Source organism: Prionailurus bengalensis, chromosome C1 (genome assembly GCF_016509475.1).
Source record: "Prionailurus bengalensis isolate Pbe53 chromosome C1, Fcat_Pben_1.1_paternal_pri, whole genome shotgun sequence".
NCBI lineage: Eukaryota > Metazoa > Chordata > Mammalia > Carnivora > Felidae > Prionailurus > Prionailurus bengalensis.
The window spans coordinates 111,073,728-111,093,453 of record NC_057345.1 but is presented as its reverse complement, the minus strand read 5'-3'; the positions used below and the strand labels follow the sequence as shown (position 1 = coordinate 111,093,453).

At 54.8% G+C, this 19,726-nt stretch overlaps 1 protein-coding gene across 1 annotated transcript in view; it reads right to left on the bottom strand.

The window, feature by feature from the left end:
• HS6ST1 (heparan sulfate 6-O-sulfotransferase 1) overlaps nt 1-8,109 on the bottom strand; it is a 46,588-nt gene extending 38,479 nt beyond the window's left edge. The window contains exon 1 of the mRNA XM_043576426.1: nt 7,510-8,109. Within this exon, the coding sequence (XP_043432361.1) occupies nt 7,510-8,036 (527 nt within the window). The 5' untranslated portion in view covers nt 8,037-8,109. The remainder of the gene's footprint in view (nt 1-7,509) is intronic.
• Nucleotides 8,110-19,726: the final 11,617 nt, after the last annotated feature.

The window sequence follows — 19,726 nt, the reverse complement described above, 5'->3', positions numbered from 1 at the left end:
TCCCTGGTTCTTCTACAGAACCAAACAACAAACTCCATATGCCTGTTTTTGAGATGCAGAAACAATCTCACAGAGATGTTTCGCTGTGCCCACGAGACCCACTGGCTCAGACCCAAGGTGAAAGAGGCTGCCCAGGGGACTCCTCTCTCCTCTTCCAGTTCTCTCCAGAGGCCCCTGGCTGCTTCCTGGGCTGCATGAAAGGAATCCAAGAGCATGTCCCCACATGTGCCCATCCTCCCCTGCGGCCTCAGAGACCCATCTACATAGAGAGGGCCCATAAGGTCCTGCAGTGGCCATGTGGAACTCGGTGTATCAGTCCCCACAGGTGGCCCTGGTGAACTGAGGCTGCAGCCCCAGCATGGCTGGCTGAGTGAATGAATGGACCAACAGGGGGTGAGGTCTCTGAGCGGTCCGGCCACTCGGGAGGGAGCCTCAAGAGTGGTGGAAAGCAGTCAACACTGCAGGGAAGGGCTGCTGGCTGGCCGGAGTCTGGCCAGAGGCAGCTGTAGCTGTGGGACAGAAAGGACGCCTGGCTGGCTTCTGTTCCCTCATCAAAGCAAACAGGCCCTAGGCCCAGGCCACGGCAGGACGTGTGCGTGTGTGTGTGTGTGTGTGGTCATCAGCGGCTGGACAGCCCATGCCCACCGCCCGCCTGCCTGACACAGACATCCTCTAACGTCTGCCCAGGTCCCGCAGCCCGGGATTAGCACAGTAACTCTCTGGTGGATGGGTATGTGCATGCCACACTTCCAGAATAGCAAGCCCTGCCAGCTAGAGACTTGGAACACAGCCACACCAGGGAGGGGGCATTTTACCTAGGGAGGAGCAGAGAAATGAGACCACAAGTCCCATAGGCAGAAAGTGAGGCCTACATCCAGGGGCAGATTGGACCCTAACGCCTGGGCCCCTGTCTGTCTTTCTGTAGCTGGGACAGCATCTCACCCCTGGCAACCCAAACAGAGAGCAAAAGCTTAACAGGAAGAGAAGGAGTCAATGGAGTTCCGGAAGAGGCAAGAACGAGAGTCTGGAGAGATAACTTTCCTGCAAACACATCTCCTCAGCTGTGAGTGCTGGCAAGTGAGGCTGACGTGCAGACCTCAAGGAAGAGGAGAGCAGGGCTGCCAATGAGAAGCGTCCACATGGTTATCGGTAATTGCTGAGGAGAAGTACTCAGAAACCATCTTCTTGGGAGGGAGCCTGAGTGCCCTTCCCGCTTCCCATCCTCTCCAAAGACCAGCTGAACTGAATCCTGGCCGGAATCACACCACCTCTCCAGCAGGCCCAGGTGGCGGGCTGCTGGCTGCGGGCCCTCACGACCACCTGGGAACAACCTGCAACGGGCACTGGGTGGGGGTGGGGGCGGGCCCACTGGCCGGGCTGCGCTGGGGCCCCCCGGGCCCTCCCCCCCCCCCCCCCCCCCCCCCCCCCCCCCCGAGTGCTGCCAGCAGTGCCAGCATCGGCTCTCCCTTGCTGGAGCCAAGAGGATGCGGCCTGATTCTTGTCTTGCTGCTACTCTGGTGAAGGCCACCAGATGTTTTCCAGTAAACTAACGACACAGGTCTGCCTGTGAAATTGCCTGTGTCTGCTCTGGGTCTGGGGAGCCGCATGTGCTGAACCTGGCTGGTCTGACTGAACTGCTGGCTATTGTTCTCACCCAAAGACAGTCTTCCCGCCTGGGGGTGGGGTGGAGCGGGACACACAGGCTTCGGAACAGACATCTCAGCATCAGCTCCTGGCTCTGCAGGCTGAGGGACTCTGCAAGTTCCCCAACTTTCTTGGGCCTTGACTTCCTTATGTGGAAAACTGAGACAATCATCAGATACCTGCATTATTGGGGTGGTGGGCCGCATAAGATGACCCATTCCAAGAAGCCACCCAGTGCTTGGGGGACAAGAGCTAGCCTATCTGCACCCTTCCCTCTCTGGACTCTGGCTTCCTTGGATTTGGGTCCCCAGAGCCCACCACGCCTTTCCTTCAGACCCCAGATGTCAGAGCTGCACCTGGCTCTCCCAGCAGGGGCTGAAGCCAACAGCTGTGGCCAGATGAGCAGGTGTTTGGGGAGACTGGACATGACCCCTCCCCAACCCCCAAGAGTGCATGCACCAAGCAGGGCTTTGAGATAAAAACCACAGATAGACACATTTTGCTGGTTTAAAAAAGTAAACTCTTTTCACACCCACAACGATATCCAATACCAACCAAGGTGCTGCTCAAGCGGGCACTCAAATACCACATGCGGCAACATGGTAAGGGCAGACTTTCCGAAAAGTAACCTAATGTTTATGCTGAGAGCATTTAAACCTGCAGATCATTCAACTCAGAAATTCCACTCCTAGGAATTTACAAAGGAAATCAGAGCTACGCAAAACATTTGCACACAACGACACCCACTACAGCATTACTTACAGGAGCCAGAGACAGGAAATCTGCACATTTAACGACAGAGCAGGACTAACAACACACCCGGCTTGGGGGGGGGGGGGTGTCACCTGCAGCTACTAACATAGTAAATTTTTAATAACAAAAAACAACATTTATAGAAAATTTATATTATGGTTTCAATTACAGTGTAAAAAAAAAAAGATGTGCGTGAGGAATACAGTGAGTTTACTTTTTCTCTTTTATGTTTTTCTCTCAATTATCACACAGTCATTACAACAACAACAAAACCATGAGATGTGAAACAAAAAGACTCCAGGTCCTTTAAGGATGACAAAACCAAGCCCCCCAACCACCCTGACCTGATCACCTGCTACTCCTCAAGATCAGCAGCAAACCTCTCAGACCTCCAACGGAGAAAGAAAGAAAAAGACAAGGAGCCTCACAGGCCCCAGGGGCGGGAGCTGGGCCACTGTCCCCAGGGCTCTCTGACCCAGGAGCGACAGTCCCCACAGCAGAGCAGGCCCCGCCACAGTACAGTGGGCCAACCCACTCTACACAGCCCCAGGTTTTACAAGTGAGGTACCTAAAAGGACAGGAAGCCCTGGTCTTGCAACTCTCAGGTGCTTTAAAGAAAATACGAGTTACAGAGAGAATTCTACAAACTGAAGAACCATTTAAAATAATCATCAGTAAGCTATTTAAAAATTTGCCTTCTCATGCATTTGCCTAAAAAGTTTTGTTTTGAATATGAATGAAAATCTAATTCTGAACATCTTTTCTTTTTTAATGTTTATTAATTTATTTTGAAAGAGAGAAAGATGGAGAGAGGGCGAGCACAGGGGTGCATCCGTGCAGGAGAGGGGCAGGGAGGGAGGGAGAGAATCCTAAGCAGGCTCCATGCTGTCGGCAGAGTCCAATGTGGGGCTCGAACTCACGAACTGTGAGATCATGACCATTAGCTGAGATCAAGAGTAAATCAAAAGTCGACACCTGACTGACTGAACCACCTGGGCACCCCCTAATTCTGAACGTCTTGATCTCAGATTCCCTTCATCTCCAGGCAAGGCCTCCGCAGGTGATTCAGGCCATGATGACAGTCTATCCAGGTCCCCTAGGGGGCTAGGCCCTATATATGGGTCCTAGTCATGGGCTCTGGTTAACATCTGTCCTGCTGTAGGCAAATGTGGGTTTTGTCCCTTGATCGCACGTAAGAAAGTAACTGTGAAGGCAAGTTGGGTGTGGAGTGCCACAGAAAGAAGTGTCACAGAAATGCCCAATCTTAAGTCTGCCCAAGCTGGCTGGGCCCACTGAGGGCCCCTGAAGCCCTGTGGGACCGGCACTGTACTCAAGGCTGACTTGAACCTGATTCACTAAAAGACTCATGGAAGGGCACAGCTCCTGCAGAGGGTGTGGGACCAGGAAGAGAACATTCTAGTTGGTACCAACACGTGGGCAGTACCCACTCGTCATCTGGCCAGTGCCAATGTGCTGTGGACATGCCAGCATAGCAGATGAAGGATGGCCAGTGGCATCTAAGGCAGCAGGGTGCTGGCAGCGAAGGCTTCCTGGAGAAAGGGACAGCAGAGCTGAGGCTGAAGGGAGAGGAGGACCCAGCAGCAGTGGGCAGAGAGCACAGCATGCTGGGGCACAAGGTAGCAAAGGCTGAGTTGACAGCAGATTTCTGGAACACAGATAGGAATTCAGGAGAGTGGAGGGTGGGTGACCAGGGCTAAGAGGACACAGGCTACCAATGCTGCTTCTACATGGCAACATTATAGATTGCAGGGAGCCCACCAGGGGCTCCTGGGGTGGGGGTGGGGGACTGCTGCACAGAGGGCCTGGCTGAGCCAGGGAGGTGGCCTGGAAGTCATACTCGGGACCCAAATGCCCAAGGGGGCTCCAAATGAAGCCTCCACAATTTCAGGAACATTTCTGGGGCAATCCAGGCAAGGCCCTGACTGTCCCCTTCAGGCACATGGGGAGAGGTAGGAGAGACATTCTGGCTCTTAGGAGCACTTCTGCGAGTCTCTGAAGCGACACAGGAGCATGGGGTGCTGAGACTCTAATCAAAGTGGCCCCTGGCAGCAGTTGAATACCTGCCTGTTGCGCTGCTCCAAGGTCAGTGCTTCCTGGAGTGGGGCGGGGGGGGGGGGGGGGGGGGAGGGTGGCTTTCAAGCACATTGGCTGATGCTAGCAGGTCAGGTGTGGCAGCCCCCTCAGTGGACATAGGACATAAGAGGGACCTACAGACACTTGGCTCATATGCCTTTTCCTCTTTTAACTCAGGAAGCACTGACCACTGTTAGAAATTGAAAACTGTATTCTGGGAAGGTGTGTTTCCTCACCTTGAAGTCTGTCACCTCAACACCTGCCCAGCTTAGAACCCCCGAGGCTGACACCGTGTGATGGGGCAGTTCTAGAGCCGTAGAAACCCCCACTTCCCTGAGCCACAAGGCCTGCCTCTTCTAGGCCCCCAAATACTGCAGACACTAGCACCAGGAGCTGCAAGAGGCTTGGCAGAGTTTCTAGAAGCACACCTCATGGCGGGGAGGCATTCATCCAAGCCCTGCAACATGCTTGGCCCTGGAACCCAGGGAGAAAGGAAGGGTCCTCACCCTAGGCCCAGACACCCAGGGACCTGTCAGGGCAGCTCTTGGAGGCTCCCCCCCCTCCAGTTAACCAGCCATGTGGTCACTCCAGCACCCTCAGGGCCATGGGGAAGGCAAGCCGTAGCCTGCTGGAAGGAGGGTGAGGGTGAAATCTGGAGCTCCCGAAACCAGAGATCCCACAGAATCTGGGCACTGACGAATTCATCCAGAGAGGTGCTGGGCCGGGGGTCGGGGGGCAGATGGGAGAACTGCATGCTGACCTTCGAAGTACCTTGGTCCAGCTCCAGAGGAGGGGAACACTCAGCAAGTGAACCTCAGTTGGATGGGCTTGTAAATGCACAAAGCCAAGATTACCCTGGCCTTTCAGGGAAGCTCATTAAAAAAGCAATCTACCTAGCGCCTGGAACAGAAATGAAGGGGGGGAGAGCACACAGAAAACGATGCTCTGTCACCTGCCTCACACCACAGCCCACTCCAGAGTGGACAGCAGAGGGAGGCCTCCCGCGAACCCCGGAAACCCCTCCTCCACTGGGCCATCATGCTGCTGAGCTCAGCAACTTCTAGGCAGAGGGGCTGGCAGCCCACCACAGCAAGAGGCATAGGCTGACTAGGCACGGCTTTTTCTATTCTTGCTCAGACACCCACCCTGAGTGGGGTGGTGCTGGGCCTCCCTCATGCAGCACCTGGGGGGCCCCATCTGCTCCACTTGGTCCCCCCACTCTTGTCTGGAAGGGTGGCTGGGCCTCCTGCTCTGGTGGACAGACTCCAGAGAAGGGAGGTCAGGGGCCCTTCATCCTGGTGACCTGAAGGGAAACAGCCTCAGGAGACAGGCTGCAGGAAGGGCGTCCGGTTGTACAAACTGGATTCACGCCTCTAGGCAGCCCCCAGAACAGGTTCTGCACACTGTCCCCTCTGGGGTTCGCCCAAGCTAATTCCCTCTAGCAGACAGGATGGTGCCCACCCCCATCCTCACTCCTGCAGAAAAGGAGGAGGCCTATGTGGCTTGGTCAGTGCCTAGTTCTTAGAGCCTACAGCCCTGGTGTGTCAACCCCAGACCTGGCTCAGTCTAGTACAGAGTGGCTGGATCACACCAGGAAAGCACACCAAGTGCTGTACAGGAAGCAAGGATTTAAGGGCTTTGGAATGGTAGATTTGTAACCACTGGGGCCTTAAGAGACCTGGAACATCACCTCTCAGGTTCCGAGCTGCTAGGAGCAGGGGATGGGGCAGCCAAGGCAAAGTAAGACGACCTGTGCCCTCAGCTCTAGGGCCCTCATTTCCTCACAGTCCAGGAAAGACCACATGAAAAGGACTGAAGAACTGAACAGGAGAGCAATGCCATGGACCACGTTCAGCTCTGGACTCGTGAGATACCCAACCTTTATCCTCCAAACACACCAGGGACCCTGCATCCTCCTGACCCAAAAGTATGCCAACAAACATGATTTACAGAGGTCACAGAAGCTATCCTACCCCCAGCCTGTCTGTAAGTGCAGTCCTGAGGCAAATATGGAAGATAAACAAAAGGCAGGCAAGGCAACAAGATCTCACTCCCGGCCTTCCCCAGCCCAGACGTCTTGGGGAAAAGGCCCCTAGGGCACCAATATGAGCTGGAGGAAGAGAAGTCAAATTTTAAGCACTGGAAACCCAGCCTGGCCTCCAGGGTTGTGGCTACAGTGTACTCAGCAGGAAAGCTGTCCCCCAGAGGTCAGCCCTGTGCCTCTAACCTCCACAGAAATGGGGGGCTCCCAAGCAAAGTATGTGGCTGTACAGGTCCCCCTGACCAACTCAGCTCCCCTAACCTAGCTGTTCCTTTGCACTCCTCTTTTGGAGGGAGCTGCCAACTGGTTCTGGCCCAACTGTGAGCACAGGCAGCACTGCCTCCTCCCCGCCCCCAGCCCCAGGTCACACTCAGGCCTTTGTTCTACCTGCACACACCGGCAGGCAGAGCCAACCCCCTTCCCTGGCAGCTCCTCCCCAGCTCTCTCAAGGCAGGTTGGGGGGCTGGGGGGCTCACAGGTGCAGGCGGAAAGGCACTTCACTTATCTCACTTCTGCTTTGGGTATGCGAGCGGCCATGGTAAGCAAACACTGCAGGTGGGCTACACACACCAAGGAACCCACTTTCCCACCCGACCCACGCAAGGCCAGCCTGGACCCGCTGCTGGGGAGAGCCAGATTATACACTGGCCCGCGGTGCAAGGCAAGTGATATCCCCAGGGCAATGGCCAGTGACCCGAGGGAAACCGAGGCTATGCGCAGCCGGCGGGGCGGGAGCGGTGGAGGAAAAAAGTAGAGAGGCGACGCGGAGAAGGTGAGAATAGAGGGCAGGGTGACTACGGGCCGGGCTGCAGAGGACCAACTGGGAGCCTTGGGCTCCCAGCAGGTCGGGAGGGGGTCCACAAGCGGCCCGCGGGGAGGACAGGAGAGGGGGGACGGCGAGGGCAGTGCGGGCCCAGGACAACCCGGCGGGGGCATGGCCCGGGGCTGCAGCCGCAAGCTGGGACCCGGCCGCTCACCTGGGCGTGCGCAGCGCGGCGGGGTCGCGACGGTCCAGCACACCGGGCACGCAGTTGGTGAGCTCGGTCCAGTCGGCATGCAGCCCACAGCTCCAGCCCGTAGAGAAGCGAGAGAAGAGCCAGGTCTCGCGGCGGTTGGGCCGGTAGCAGGTGCACTTCTTCTGGCCGGGCCGGCAGTCGCAGGGCACCTCAAGGCGCACGTTCTGCACGAGGTGGCGGCCGAAGGTGGTGCCACCGGTCTTCTGGATATGCAGGAAGACGATCACGTCGTCGCCCTTCATGTCGAAGCGCAGCGAGCGCTCCAGCTCGCGCACCGGGAAGTAGTACTTCTTCTCGTAGTGCGGGTCGGGCGTGGGGAAGAGGTCCAGGTCGTCGGGCGGCGCGCGGCCGCCGGGCGCGCCCAGGCTCAGTCCCGGGCCCGCGTACTGGTACAGGATGAGCATGAAGCACGCTGAGCCCGCCACCACCAGCACGAACTTGCTGGCGCGCTCAACCATGGTCCTGCCGCCGGCGCGCCGCCGCCGCATGTGTCACCATCGCCGGCGGCCCGGGCGCGGGGCGCGGGGCCTGGGAGGGCGGGGGGGCGCGGGCGCAGCTGCCTCCTCCGCCGCCGCCGCCCGCGCTCCGGCCCGGCCCGGCTACTCGGCGCCCAGGCCGCCCGCAGCGGCGCGGGCCCCGGCCCTGCGCGGCGCCATGGCTGCTCTCCGCCCAGCCCCGGCTCCGGCTCCCCGGGCCCGACCCCGGCTCGGCTCCGGCCCCGGCCGCAGCCCGCGCCCCCTGCGGCCCGCCGCCGGCCGCTCTGCTCCGCGCCGCGCCGCGCCGAGAACGCTCTGCGCCGCCCCGCGCGCCGCCGCGTCTCCGCAGTCCGCCGCCGCCCCGCCCCGCCCCGCCCCCGGCCCGCCCCCGCGGCGCCTCTTGCCGTCGCCGCCCGCGCCGGTTCTCGGCTCCGCCTCCCGGAGCTCGCGGGGCCTCAGGCCGGTGCTGGGCGCGGGACCCGGTCTCGGGCAGCGGCCAGACGGGGAACTGATTGCTGTGAGGGAGACCGGCGTGGGGGGGGGGGGGGGGGGGTGGGGAGCGACTGGGGAATCGGGGAGCAGGCGCGCGGCGGCCCTTCTGGGCAGGAGCGGGGAGCGCAGCGGCCGGCACCTCTGGCGCTTGGGGCCCCCTCCCTCCACGTTCCGGCCGCGCGTGGACTACCCTTCTGCGCTCTTCCGGAGGAAAGCCACTGACCTTGCACGCTGGGCGCTTCAAAGTTCCAAGTGCGAGAGGGCCGAGGCCGAGCTGCCATTGGTGCGACCTGCGGGCGGTGGGGCCAGAGCGAGAGGAAGAGAAGGGAGGGCTGGGGGCGCAGAGTTCTGGGCGCGCGCTCGCGATCGGGACCCCCTCTCCCTCGTGGTTTTGGGACAATGACCCGGGGTCCTTCTTGGAGAGATACTGAGGTGTCCGCAGAGGCCTAAGGCCCAGTTTTATGCAGTCCCTTCTTCTTTGAAAGGAAGTTCAGACAATGTGCATTTCCCCCCTCCATGTTTATTAAAACCCCAACTAAAAAGTTATAAAGTGTTGAGCCCATATTTAAAATTGTGAAAGTCCACAAAACATTCCAACTTTCATCTTTGGGAGGTCGGTCTGTCTGGCAGTCCTGGCCCTGTCCTGTTTTTGGTGGTGCCCTCAGGGACCCCTCGGGCCTCCCTGCCCTGTGGTCCACTCTCTGCTCAAGCCTCCTGGCTTACACCACGTGTGGAGTTCCTCATCAGACCGACCCCCACCTGGCCCACCACATTTAGGGTAGGGCACTGGCTTTGACGTCCACGGAGCAGGAGGTGGGCTGGGGTGTGAAATGACCTGTCAGAATAGAGCTGGGGTGGGTTGGGACATGCACACCATCGTCCCCTGCCAGGGGCTACCCTGTTTTGCTTCTGTTGGGGCTCCTGAAAGCATGGTGGATTTGGGGGGATGGGAGAGTTGTGTCGATTATACCTCAGTAAACTGTTAAAAAATAAATCACAACAGAAAGCCCTCTTGGAAGCAAACCCAGAGAACTGGAAAACAACCACCAATGCTCCAAAACCCACCTAACAGAGAAGCATGCGGTTTTCACAAGGGGCTGGAGGGGCATCAGCTCCAGATGGTCTGGTGCAGCACCCTGAACACGATGCAGAGTGAGCTAGAGCAGCTGGGGAGGGGTGGGGGTGGGGGGTCCAGGGCCCAAGTCCCTGCCCAAACTGAAGCTGCTTTAAAACCGACCCTCCCCCTGGGGCCAGGGGCATTTGGGCCAGGTTTCCTCAGTGATGATTCATTTTTGCCAGGAGTGGGTGCTGGCTCTGTGCTGTGCCTGCAGCTGCCTGCCTCTGCCTGCACTCACTGGTCGCTGTTTTGGGCTGAGGCCTAGGGAGTCTCCCTTCATGGGCCTGAAGGCAGCAGCCCAGATACCGAGGGCAGAGCTTCCCTGGGTCAAACTCCTAGGCACCCAGATGACAATCCTCCACCAAGTGGTAAATCATGATTAAGCCTGCTTATTATCCAGAACTACTGAGTACTAGGCATCATAGGTATGTCATTTCCAATCTAATTGGCAAGCCTGTAGACCAGACTATAATACCCATTTCACAGAATAGGAAAATGAGGTTCAGATGGGTGAAGACCCTGGGCAAGGTCACATGGCTGGCTGGTGGTCTCCTCTCTCCAGTACAACCTCTTCCTGACCCACAGCAGCAGGATGGTTAGAGCCTGAACAAAAGACTGCCGGATATGCCCCCTCATCCCTTGAGGCCTGAGTATCTGGGCCAGGCATGGAGACCACAGGGTGGGCCAACCCTCTCTCAGTCTTAAGAAAGTCAAGGTTCTGATCCTGGGCTGTCTGGCTTCAGAGTCCAGCCCGTATTCACCCCTGTAGTCACCTCAGCTCCCCCAGGCTAGATGCCAAGGCTGAATGGGGGTGAGACGGTCTAGAAAGGCCACTCCTCAGCTCCCAACGACAGTCTCTGTTGCCAGATAGGGAATTTGGTGCAGAATGTTCAAGAGAGAGCTGGAGTATTACTGAAAGGCCACTGAACCCATCTGTGCTTGTCCTGGGTTTCCATCTTGTGCCTCATGGAATGGGGAAACTGAGGCCTAGAGAGAAAGAAGAAGAAAGGCCTGACACAGGGTCCCCCGTGGGTGGGTGCCCCTCCTGTGAGCTGTGATGGGAACCAGAGCGGCCAGGTCCCTGGATAACAGCCCCCCCCCCCCCCGGAAGGTGTGTAATTCAGCTTCGTACTTGCCAGCGTAGCTGACAGGGAAACCCCCTATTTAGCCAGGAAGCCTTTCATTCCTAGAATTCTCCTAGGAGGAGAATCCAAGTTGCCTCCAGGATTTTACTCAATTTTCTCCTCTGACTTAAGTGCTGCACTTGCACTGTGAGACCCCCAAGGCTGTAGATGCTTTCGTCACACCTCCAAGTCAATCCAATGAGCCACTGATCCTAAAAGTCAAGTTGCTTCAATGAATCAGTGGACATCTGGGAGCAGGGTGAACATGACTCTGCCTAACCCTGGGGAGCTGGGTGCTCCATCAACCGACTCTGTGTGTTGGACCCTCAGTCTCATCCCGACAAATTGGCAGAAACACACACATTGAAAGGCAGTTGTGTGTTGGGGCACCGGGTGGCTTAGTCACTTAAGGTCTGACTCTTGATTTCTGCTCAGGTCATGATCAAGACCCGCTAACAGTGGGGGCCTCCTTGGGATTCTCTCTCTCTCCCTCTGCCCCTCCGCCTCTCAAAATAAAGAAATAAGCTTAAAAAAAAAAAAAAAAGGCAGTTGTGGATTTCAGGTGAAGTCCCAGCACAGCCAAGTGCCTTCGCACTTAGTGGGTCCTGTCACTTGCTGTCTGTGTTCTCCCACTGTTTGACCTGCGGGTACCCAACGTTCCCCACAGTCCTAAGATTGCCAGTGACTACAAGGAGGGCTAATTGTTTGCTGGAGGCAGCGCCCAGCCCTTAGTGTTTTCAGAGTTCAGGGAAAAGCAATTGCAGCTCTTCCGCTCTGTGACTATCTTTGTTCTCTGAATATCCACTTCATAAATTCTTTAATATATGATCTCTGACTTACTGTTGAAGAAAAAGAAAAGAACACGGCTAGTGGTGGGATGCGATGATCAAATAAAGCAAGTCATTGTACTTCTGCTCCGGGAAAGTGCAAGCCGCGATACGATTTCGGGCTTCGGTAATGAAATGGAAATTCTTTTGAATCTAAAATAGCCTCAGAACCCAAACGCAAGCTTTCCTTCCCTACACGCCACGCGTCCTCAGAGTCTGAGAACCAGGAGATCAACCCACGGCGCTCCTCCTTCCCGGGCGTGCAGTCCCACGGAAGGGCGCGCGGGGGCAGCACGGCCGCCGCTGGCCGGCCGGCCGCCCAGCAGTTGACATTGCAAGACTGGGGGATTTTCCACGCTTGGTTCCCTGCTTCTCTTTCGTCCGGTGGCCCATTGTTGTTTCCGAAGGGGTGGAGGAGGGCAGCCGCTCCTGTCCTCAGAGCCTCCCTCGGGGATGGCCCCGATTCTCACGGCGGGGAGGAGAGAGGGGTTTTGTTCCGGGACAAACTTTTAAAGGGGACTTTGGATCGCAGCGGAATCGGCGTCGCCTGCCGTTAGACCCGCTGGAGGGGCCGGCCCACGGCCTCGAGCGGCCTGCGCTGACCCCAGTGGGTGGCCAAGGAGGAGCTGGGGAGGGGGCGCCAGGGCCCTGAGCGGAGCGATTCATGACCACTTTAGTTGAACCTTGGCACCCTCCTCTATGGAGGCCCATCTCTCCTGGGGTGTCCACACTTGACCCTTGGTGCCTCCTGCCTTTGCCCCCACTCTGTACCCTCTGCCCTGGTCTCCTTGCGAATCCTACCCACTTCAGGCCTCCTCCTCCAGGAAGCCCACCCCTTCCCACAGAAGACCTGTCCCTGTGACCAGGTGCCTGTCCTTCTGTAGTACCACTGAGTGCCAGCACCCTGGGCTCTGCGAGGTACCGGGTTCCCTCCACCCCAGCCCTGCACACAGGTCTGCCTGATGTCTTCCAGGGTGGCTGTCTTGTGGGTTGAAGGACTCAGGCTTGAATAGGCCACCAGGACAACGGACAGGCCCGCTGCCCCCAAGTTCGCCTGACCTTCAGAAGTGCCTGGGCAGCCCAGCATTGGGGAGGGGCGCCCTAGAGCAGCCATCTCTAATTGTTGGTGGCAGTCCTGAGCCCGGTGGCCTGCCTTGTTAGTGGGCAGTGGCTGGAGGGCAGAGCACAGCCAGCCACAGCAGGACCCTGCAGGTCCCTTCCTTCCAGCTCCTCCTCCCTTGGTGTTGTCCCCTGCTGAATTTTAAGGCCTCCTTAAACCCTTTTGGAAAGAGGGTGAGAGTATAAATAGGTTAGTGAGAAGCTGAGCAATTCAGATGGAAATGACATAGCCCTGGTCTTCTACCTGCCCCCAAGAGCAGAGCTTTATGACCCGGTTGTGGCCCTAGCGTGGCCCTTCCACAGCCCTTGCCCTGCTGGACCTGGATGACTGTCTGATCACTCACACTCAGCCCCGCCCTTTCTAGCTCCCAGGCCTGATAGGGGGTGGGTGGGTGTGCAGGGGGCTTGCTTGCTTGCTGCCTGGTGGGGACTCCTTGTCCAGCAGTGGGGCCCTGTTCTGCATCTCCCTCCCCACTTGGGCCACAGAGAGGGCACTGAAGCCCCCCTTCCTCCTCAGCATGTCCCTGCTATTGGGGTTATTGACAGGGCAGTTCCTGAACCCTGCAGTGGCAGGTTCTGCCAGCTTGGCCTGGTGGATGGGCATAATGTTATCCTGAGGCCATTGCCCTCATTCTTACACTTGGAACTTCTCCCGAAGGGACACACCTTTAGAAATTCCAGAGCAAAGTCAGCCTGGCAAAGCCTGGGTCACAGGGAGGGGTGGGGTGAAAAGTGAGAGGTGTGTCTACACAGAATCCAGCTCCTAGTGGGGCCTCATCCCTGATTTATGCTATTGTATTTGCCGCCCAACCCAGCTGGGATGGATGGGCTGCCAGAGAGGGTGGTGGGGGCACTTTGGAAAGATGCACTGCTGGGAATATTCCCTGGGGGGTGGGGTAGGGGCCCTTCTGAGGGCTTAATGGTGGAGGCTGAAATAAGCCACCAGGACCTGCTGTCTCTGCCCCCAACCCTGGCTCCCTGAAGCCACATGGGGCGGGACATGGGGTGAGAGAGGATCTGTGCAGAGGCCCTGATGCTTTGCAATGCTGAGGTGGGATGGGGGGGTGGGCGTTAGGTCCTTCCAGGCAGCTTCATCTCTGTGTTACTCGAGGGACCAGCTTGTGTCTCTTTCTCTGCCTCCTGTGCTCAGCTGGGCACACTCTCCCTCAGGAGGCCTGCCCCTAGCACCTGCTTCTGTCACACTCACCCTGTGGGTTCTTCCCGGTTGGGCTGCAAGATAGCAGCCTACCCCCTCCTTTATCTGGCCTGTCTCTTTTTAACTCGATTCATCTTGACTGTTATTAACAATTCGCTGTCCTGATAGATTCAAGTTCACATGACAAGTCAGTTGACTTTTTCTGACGGAAGCTGCTTTCCTGGGCAGAGCCACATGGCCTTTGATGGGGTCTGGGCCCTGAGTATGTGCACAGAGGCACAGAGGCAGGGGATACAGGCAGCTTTATGGAGAGCACCTGGGTTTCAGAGAGGTCACTCGTGTGGCCTGCCTGCTCCAGGGCACTGTGAGAAGGGGGCTATCTCTTCTGGAAACCAGGCCTTGGAAGGCACTGCCCTGTGTCCCCCAGTGCCAGCAGCTGTGAACCTGGCTAGCCATGGCACTTTCTCCCAGCTCTGTAGTGACCACCTTTCTTTTTGCTCCAAATGGGAATGTTCTTGCTGTTCATTTCTCTCACTTTCCCTCTTTTTACCACCCTCCTTAAAGAGGAGCTTTTTGTGGGAATTAGACCAGGCCCTGGTGGTGCTCTGAGAAGCCAACGGGAGGAGGGAGCCTCTCCCTCTGGGCCACCACCAGGAGGGTGGTGGGCATACAGGGAGTCTGGCCCACGGCCACAGCTTTTGCTTCAGTCCCACCGCCCCCAGGAGTGGGAGGCATGCTGTGGCACAGGGTGCACCAGGATGTCCACTGGCCGAAAGCCTGGGCTAGTGATAAGGCCTTGACATGGCTGTCCTGGAAAGAGCAGGTGTGCAGGAGGCATGCTTCTGGCCAAAGCAAAAGGGGGGCGGGGCTCACTCTCTGTGGGCAGTAGGGCTGGCGACCACAGCTCAGACCTGCCCATTGCTGGAGGTCAGCTCAGAGCCCCACGCTGTGTCTGTGACAAGACCCATCTATGCCAGTGGTGCTGTACAGACAGCCTCCCGGGCCAGGTCTCCTTTCATCAATTTGCGTGCACAGGAGCGCTGTGAGGGGGTCCTGTGGCCACCCCCTCCTTACAGATGAGGCTGCCAAGACTCAGGGAGGCCAAGTCACTCTCCAAGGCCACAGAACCAGCTGTGAGAGGAGGCAAGAGGTGAACAGAAGCCTCTGCCCCAGTGCTGAGGTCTGCCAGGCAGGTAAGGAGGGCTGGGGAAGAGAGGGCCTGTGACGCCTGCCTTCCATGTCCTGGCCCACCCTGGGGCTGGGCGATGGCCTCCTTATAGGTGTTTGGCTCCTGACTTTGGCTTTTGGGTCACTGGGGATTGGGATACACCTTCTTCCCATCAGGCTGGTCCCTTGAGGCTCACCTGAGCTGGGAGCCCAAAGAGGACACTTGGCCTTAGCCGTATAAAAGAAGTCAAGTGGGTGTTAGGAGCAAGGGACACTGTGTTCACACCCCAGCTCTGTCTACCTAGCTATGTGACCCAGGGCAAATTACTTAACCTCTCTGAGCCTCGAATTCCTTGTCCATAAAAGGAGGATAATAATAGGACCCATTTTATAGGGTTGTAAGGATAAGTGAGCCTCATGTAAAAGGCTAGATCCTGCTGACCTGTGGTAAGCACTGTGTTAGTGTCAGTGTATTAAATAACAGCTGATCAGATGGCCCTGTGGGACAGGCCCCGTGCTGGTCTCTGTGCACTGATTTATTCGGTTCTCTCAGCTGCCCTGGGGGTATCATTCCCCCATTTCACAGATGCTGAGGCTGAGAAAATATGAGAGGCTTGGCCAAGGGTACTCTGTCTCAAGCCTGGCAAGAGTCTTGGCTGAAGGTTCTCTTCACTGTCTCATTTCTGGGCAGTCCAGACCTTGGGGACCCAGGACCCCGGTTCTCTCAGGTTCTCCCTGGGCTGGCCTGACTCTCCTTGGCCTGGCAGGGTTTGCAACTTCTGTGTTCCTACCTGGGACCCACCTGCTTGTGCCTCTGAGACCCTAGCTCCCCTTACACAGCCTTCTTTACTTCTTTATTGGGACAGTAGTTCTTGAAATATGTTAATATACCTGTCTCATTTGCATTTCCTGGTCCTGACTCTCCCCTCTTCTGCTGGAGGCATCCATTTGCCTCGGGTGGTTTGGGCTTGCAAGAGTGAATATTCAGTTTCAGAATTTCACAGTAAGGCTTTCTGAGTTTGCACTTGGACAGTGGGCTTGAAAGGCAGACTTTGTTGAGAGACAAGGATTTTCTAAATCTTTCATCTTCTAACGTTTTCAGGATGGAAGTGTGTGTTCTTGAATACACAGGTGTCTGTAAGGGCCTCTCCCTCTGGAACCGCTGGGTGTGGTCTGCTATGCAGGGCAGCCTCTGCCCACAGGGGGAAACCTCAACAGGGTAAAGTAAGGTGGGCTACGTGCTCAGGAGGCCTAGAGACTCCTGATGCCTCAAGTGGGGAGGTGTAGAATCTGACTGAGACCTGGGCTGGGCAGGGTGGCTCCCCGAGGACCACTGGGAACAAGCTAGTCCTGTGACAGCCGGGACCGGGGGCTGCAGCAAGGCCTCTGCCTGTGCTTGCCCAGTAGGCTCGACCAGCCTTCCCATACCGGGCAGTGACTAACACACCCAGCAGCACCCGGCAGCTGGCTTGCAGCCTGTGAATCTCGCCTGCCCTCTTGCTCTGGGGTCTCTTGAAGAATTTTGAAATCTGAAACCAAATGTTTACTTGAACCAGGCAAGAGGGACCAGGGTGTCCGAGGAGAGGGTTTGAGGATCACTCTTGGTCAGAGATGCAAATGGAGGCACTTAGGGAACTTGCTTTAAAATGCCCTGTGGTGAGGGGGTGCACGCCTTGAGGTGTGATGGGCACGGGCTGCTAATTGTAGATGCTAGAGAAGAGCCGGTGCATGTTCATTATGCTACCGTCTCTACTGGGTGAATCTAAACTTCTTACAACCAAAAACTAAGAAATAAAACAAAGGCTTAACAATCACTGGATTGGAAGGGAGTGACCAGGTTTTGTCTGTTGCACACTGCGATGGTGCTCCAGCAGGTCAGAGCAGACGGAGAAATACAAAGCAATGGCTTAGCTTCTGGTCTGGACAAGGTGGTAGAGATGTGTGTCTCCATGCTCCTCGCTGTTAAGTATTGCTACAAACCTTGGAAATGGCACAGGAGACAAGCGAAGGAGGACTCTGGAAGGTGGAAGAGGAAGGCGAGCCTGTTGGAGCAGAGCTGCTCACAAGCCTTCCTGACAGGGACCAGGCCTGGTGCTCCCCAGCCCCCAAGCTAGCAACAGAAGGAGGCCTGCTGGGCTCATTCCTCACCCTGGAAGTAATGCTGAAAGCAGGTGAGCAAGAAAGGTCAGCCAGCAGGTCTAACGGACAAGAAGGACAAGAAGTGGCTGGGGGAAGTGCTCTCTGTCCCTGCTGGGCCTGACAGTCTCCTCTCCTACCCAGAAACAATGGGTAGCAGCAAGCAACCCTACCACCACTAGTGCCCTAGTTTAGGGAGTTCCTTAACCCCTGTGGGATGGAGAATCCCACCACTACCTAGAGGCATCAGGTGGCTGGGCCTGGGCCAATCTCATCTGTCCCTTAGGCACCAGCAGGGACCAGCGGGAGCCCCAGCAGCACTAGATGAACTCAAATGGATCAAAAGAGTGCCATAAGCTCTGAAAATTATATTCTCATTGGAAACAGAGCACAAAAGTAGACCTGCATGCTAACCCTAAACCAGCAACTGACTGCTAAAAGTAAACGTTTAACCATACACTCAGTGTCCAAACATTATAGTCGAGGAACGATAGAAAGTCACCCATTATACCAAGAACCAGGAAGATTGCAACTTGAATATGAAAAGAAAATTAAATAATGCCAACACAGGGATGAATCAGATGTTGGAATTATCTCACAAGGGTTTTAAAGTAGCTGTGATAAAAATGTTTCTACAAGTAATTACAAATTCTCTCGAAACAAATTAAAAAAATAGAAAATCTCAGCAAATAGAAGTTAAAAAAGTCATATCTGGGGGCGCCTGGGTGGCGCAGTCGGTTAAGCGTCCGACTTCAGCCAGGTCACGATCTCTCGGTCCGTGAGTTCGAGCCCCGCGTCAGGCTCTGGGCTGATGGCTCAGAGCCTGGAGCCTGTTTCCGATTCTGTGTCTCCCTCTCTCTCTGCCCCTCCCCCGTTCATGCTCTGTCTCTCTCTGTCCCAAAAATAAATAAATGTTGAAAAAAAAATTTAAAAAAGTCATATCTGCAAAATACAATAATGGAAGTTTGAAAAAGTCCATTGGATGGGCTCAATAGTAGACTGGAGGTGACAGAGAACAGGAAATTGTGAACTTGACGGCAGAACAATAGAATTGACCCAATCTGAGTCATGTAGATATAATAGATTGAAAACAAAACCAAAAACACAAACACAAAATCAAAGTCAAAGCCTCAGGGACCTGTGGAACAATAACAAAAAATTGAACGTTTGTGTCATATATCACTGGACTCCAGCTGGAGAAAAGAGAGAGGGACTGATGAAACCTACTGTATTTGGCAAAATGCATAAACCTACACATTCAAGAAAATGAGCAAGCCCCAAATATGGTAAGTCCAAAGAAATTCATGTTGACACATCATAATTGAACTTGTGAAAATGAAAGACAAAGAAAAAATTCTTAATGGCAGTCAAAGAGAACCTTGTCTTCTTTTCTTTTGCTTCTTCCTGAGACCCATCTTTTAAAAACATTTCTGCTTATCAGAGAGAGGCAAACCAAGAAACATACTTTTAACTATAGACAACAAACTGATAGTTACCAGAGAGGAGGTGGGTAGGGGGATGGGTGAAATTGGCCATGGGGATTAAGGAGTGCACTTGTCATGATGAGTACTGACTAATATATAGAGTTGTTGAATCACTGTGTTGTACACCTGAAGCTAACAAAACACTGTATATTAATTATACTGAAATTAAAATATCCATTATCATTTTGGTGGGTCTTTTGATTTTGAAAACATTATTTCTAAGTTATGTAGATAATACATAGTGACTGTAAGAAAATTAAGCATGTTATTCATTAAAAGGATAAAAATTACTGCAATTCTATACAGATATACAAATGGCCCACAGACACATGAAAAGATGCTCAACATCACTCATCATCAGGGAAATTAAGTCAAACCATAATGAGATATCACCTCACACCAGTCAGAATGACTGATATCATAAAAACAAGAAATAACAAGTATTGGTGAGGATGTGGAGAAAGGGAACCATTGTGCACAAATGGTGGGAATGTAAATTGGTGCAACCACTATGGAAAACAGAATGGAGTTTCCTCAAAAAACTAAAAATACCATACGATACAGTAATTCTACTACATTACTGTAATTACCCAAAGAAAATAAAAGCACTAATTTGAAGAGATGCATGCATTGCTATGTTTGTTGCTATGTTTATATACAATAGTCAAGATATGGAAGCAACCCCAGTATCCATTGATAGATGAATGGATAAAGAAGTGGTATATACAGACATAAAGAAGAATGAGATCTTGCCATTTGCAGCCACATGGATGTTGGGTATTTTGCTAAGTGAAACAGGTCAAGCAGAGAAAGACAAATACCATATGATTTCTCTTGTGGAATCTAAACAAACAAAACAAACCAGAAACAGACCCATGAATACAGAGAGGAAACTACTGGTTGCCAGAGGGGGGTGGGGGGATGGGTGAAATAGGTGAAGGAGATAAAGATAACAACTTCCAGTTATTACTGCAATCCCACCACCCAGAAGACACTACCATTAATATTTTGATATTTGTATTTCAAGATCTTTTTCTGTGTATATAAATGCATATGAACAAACATTTCAGTTAAAAAGAA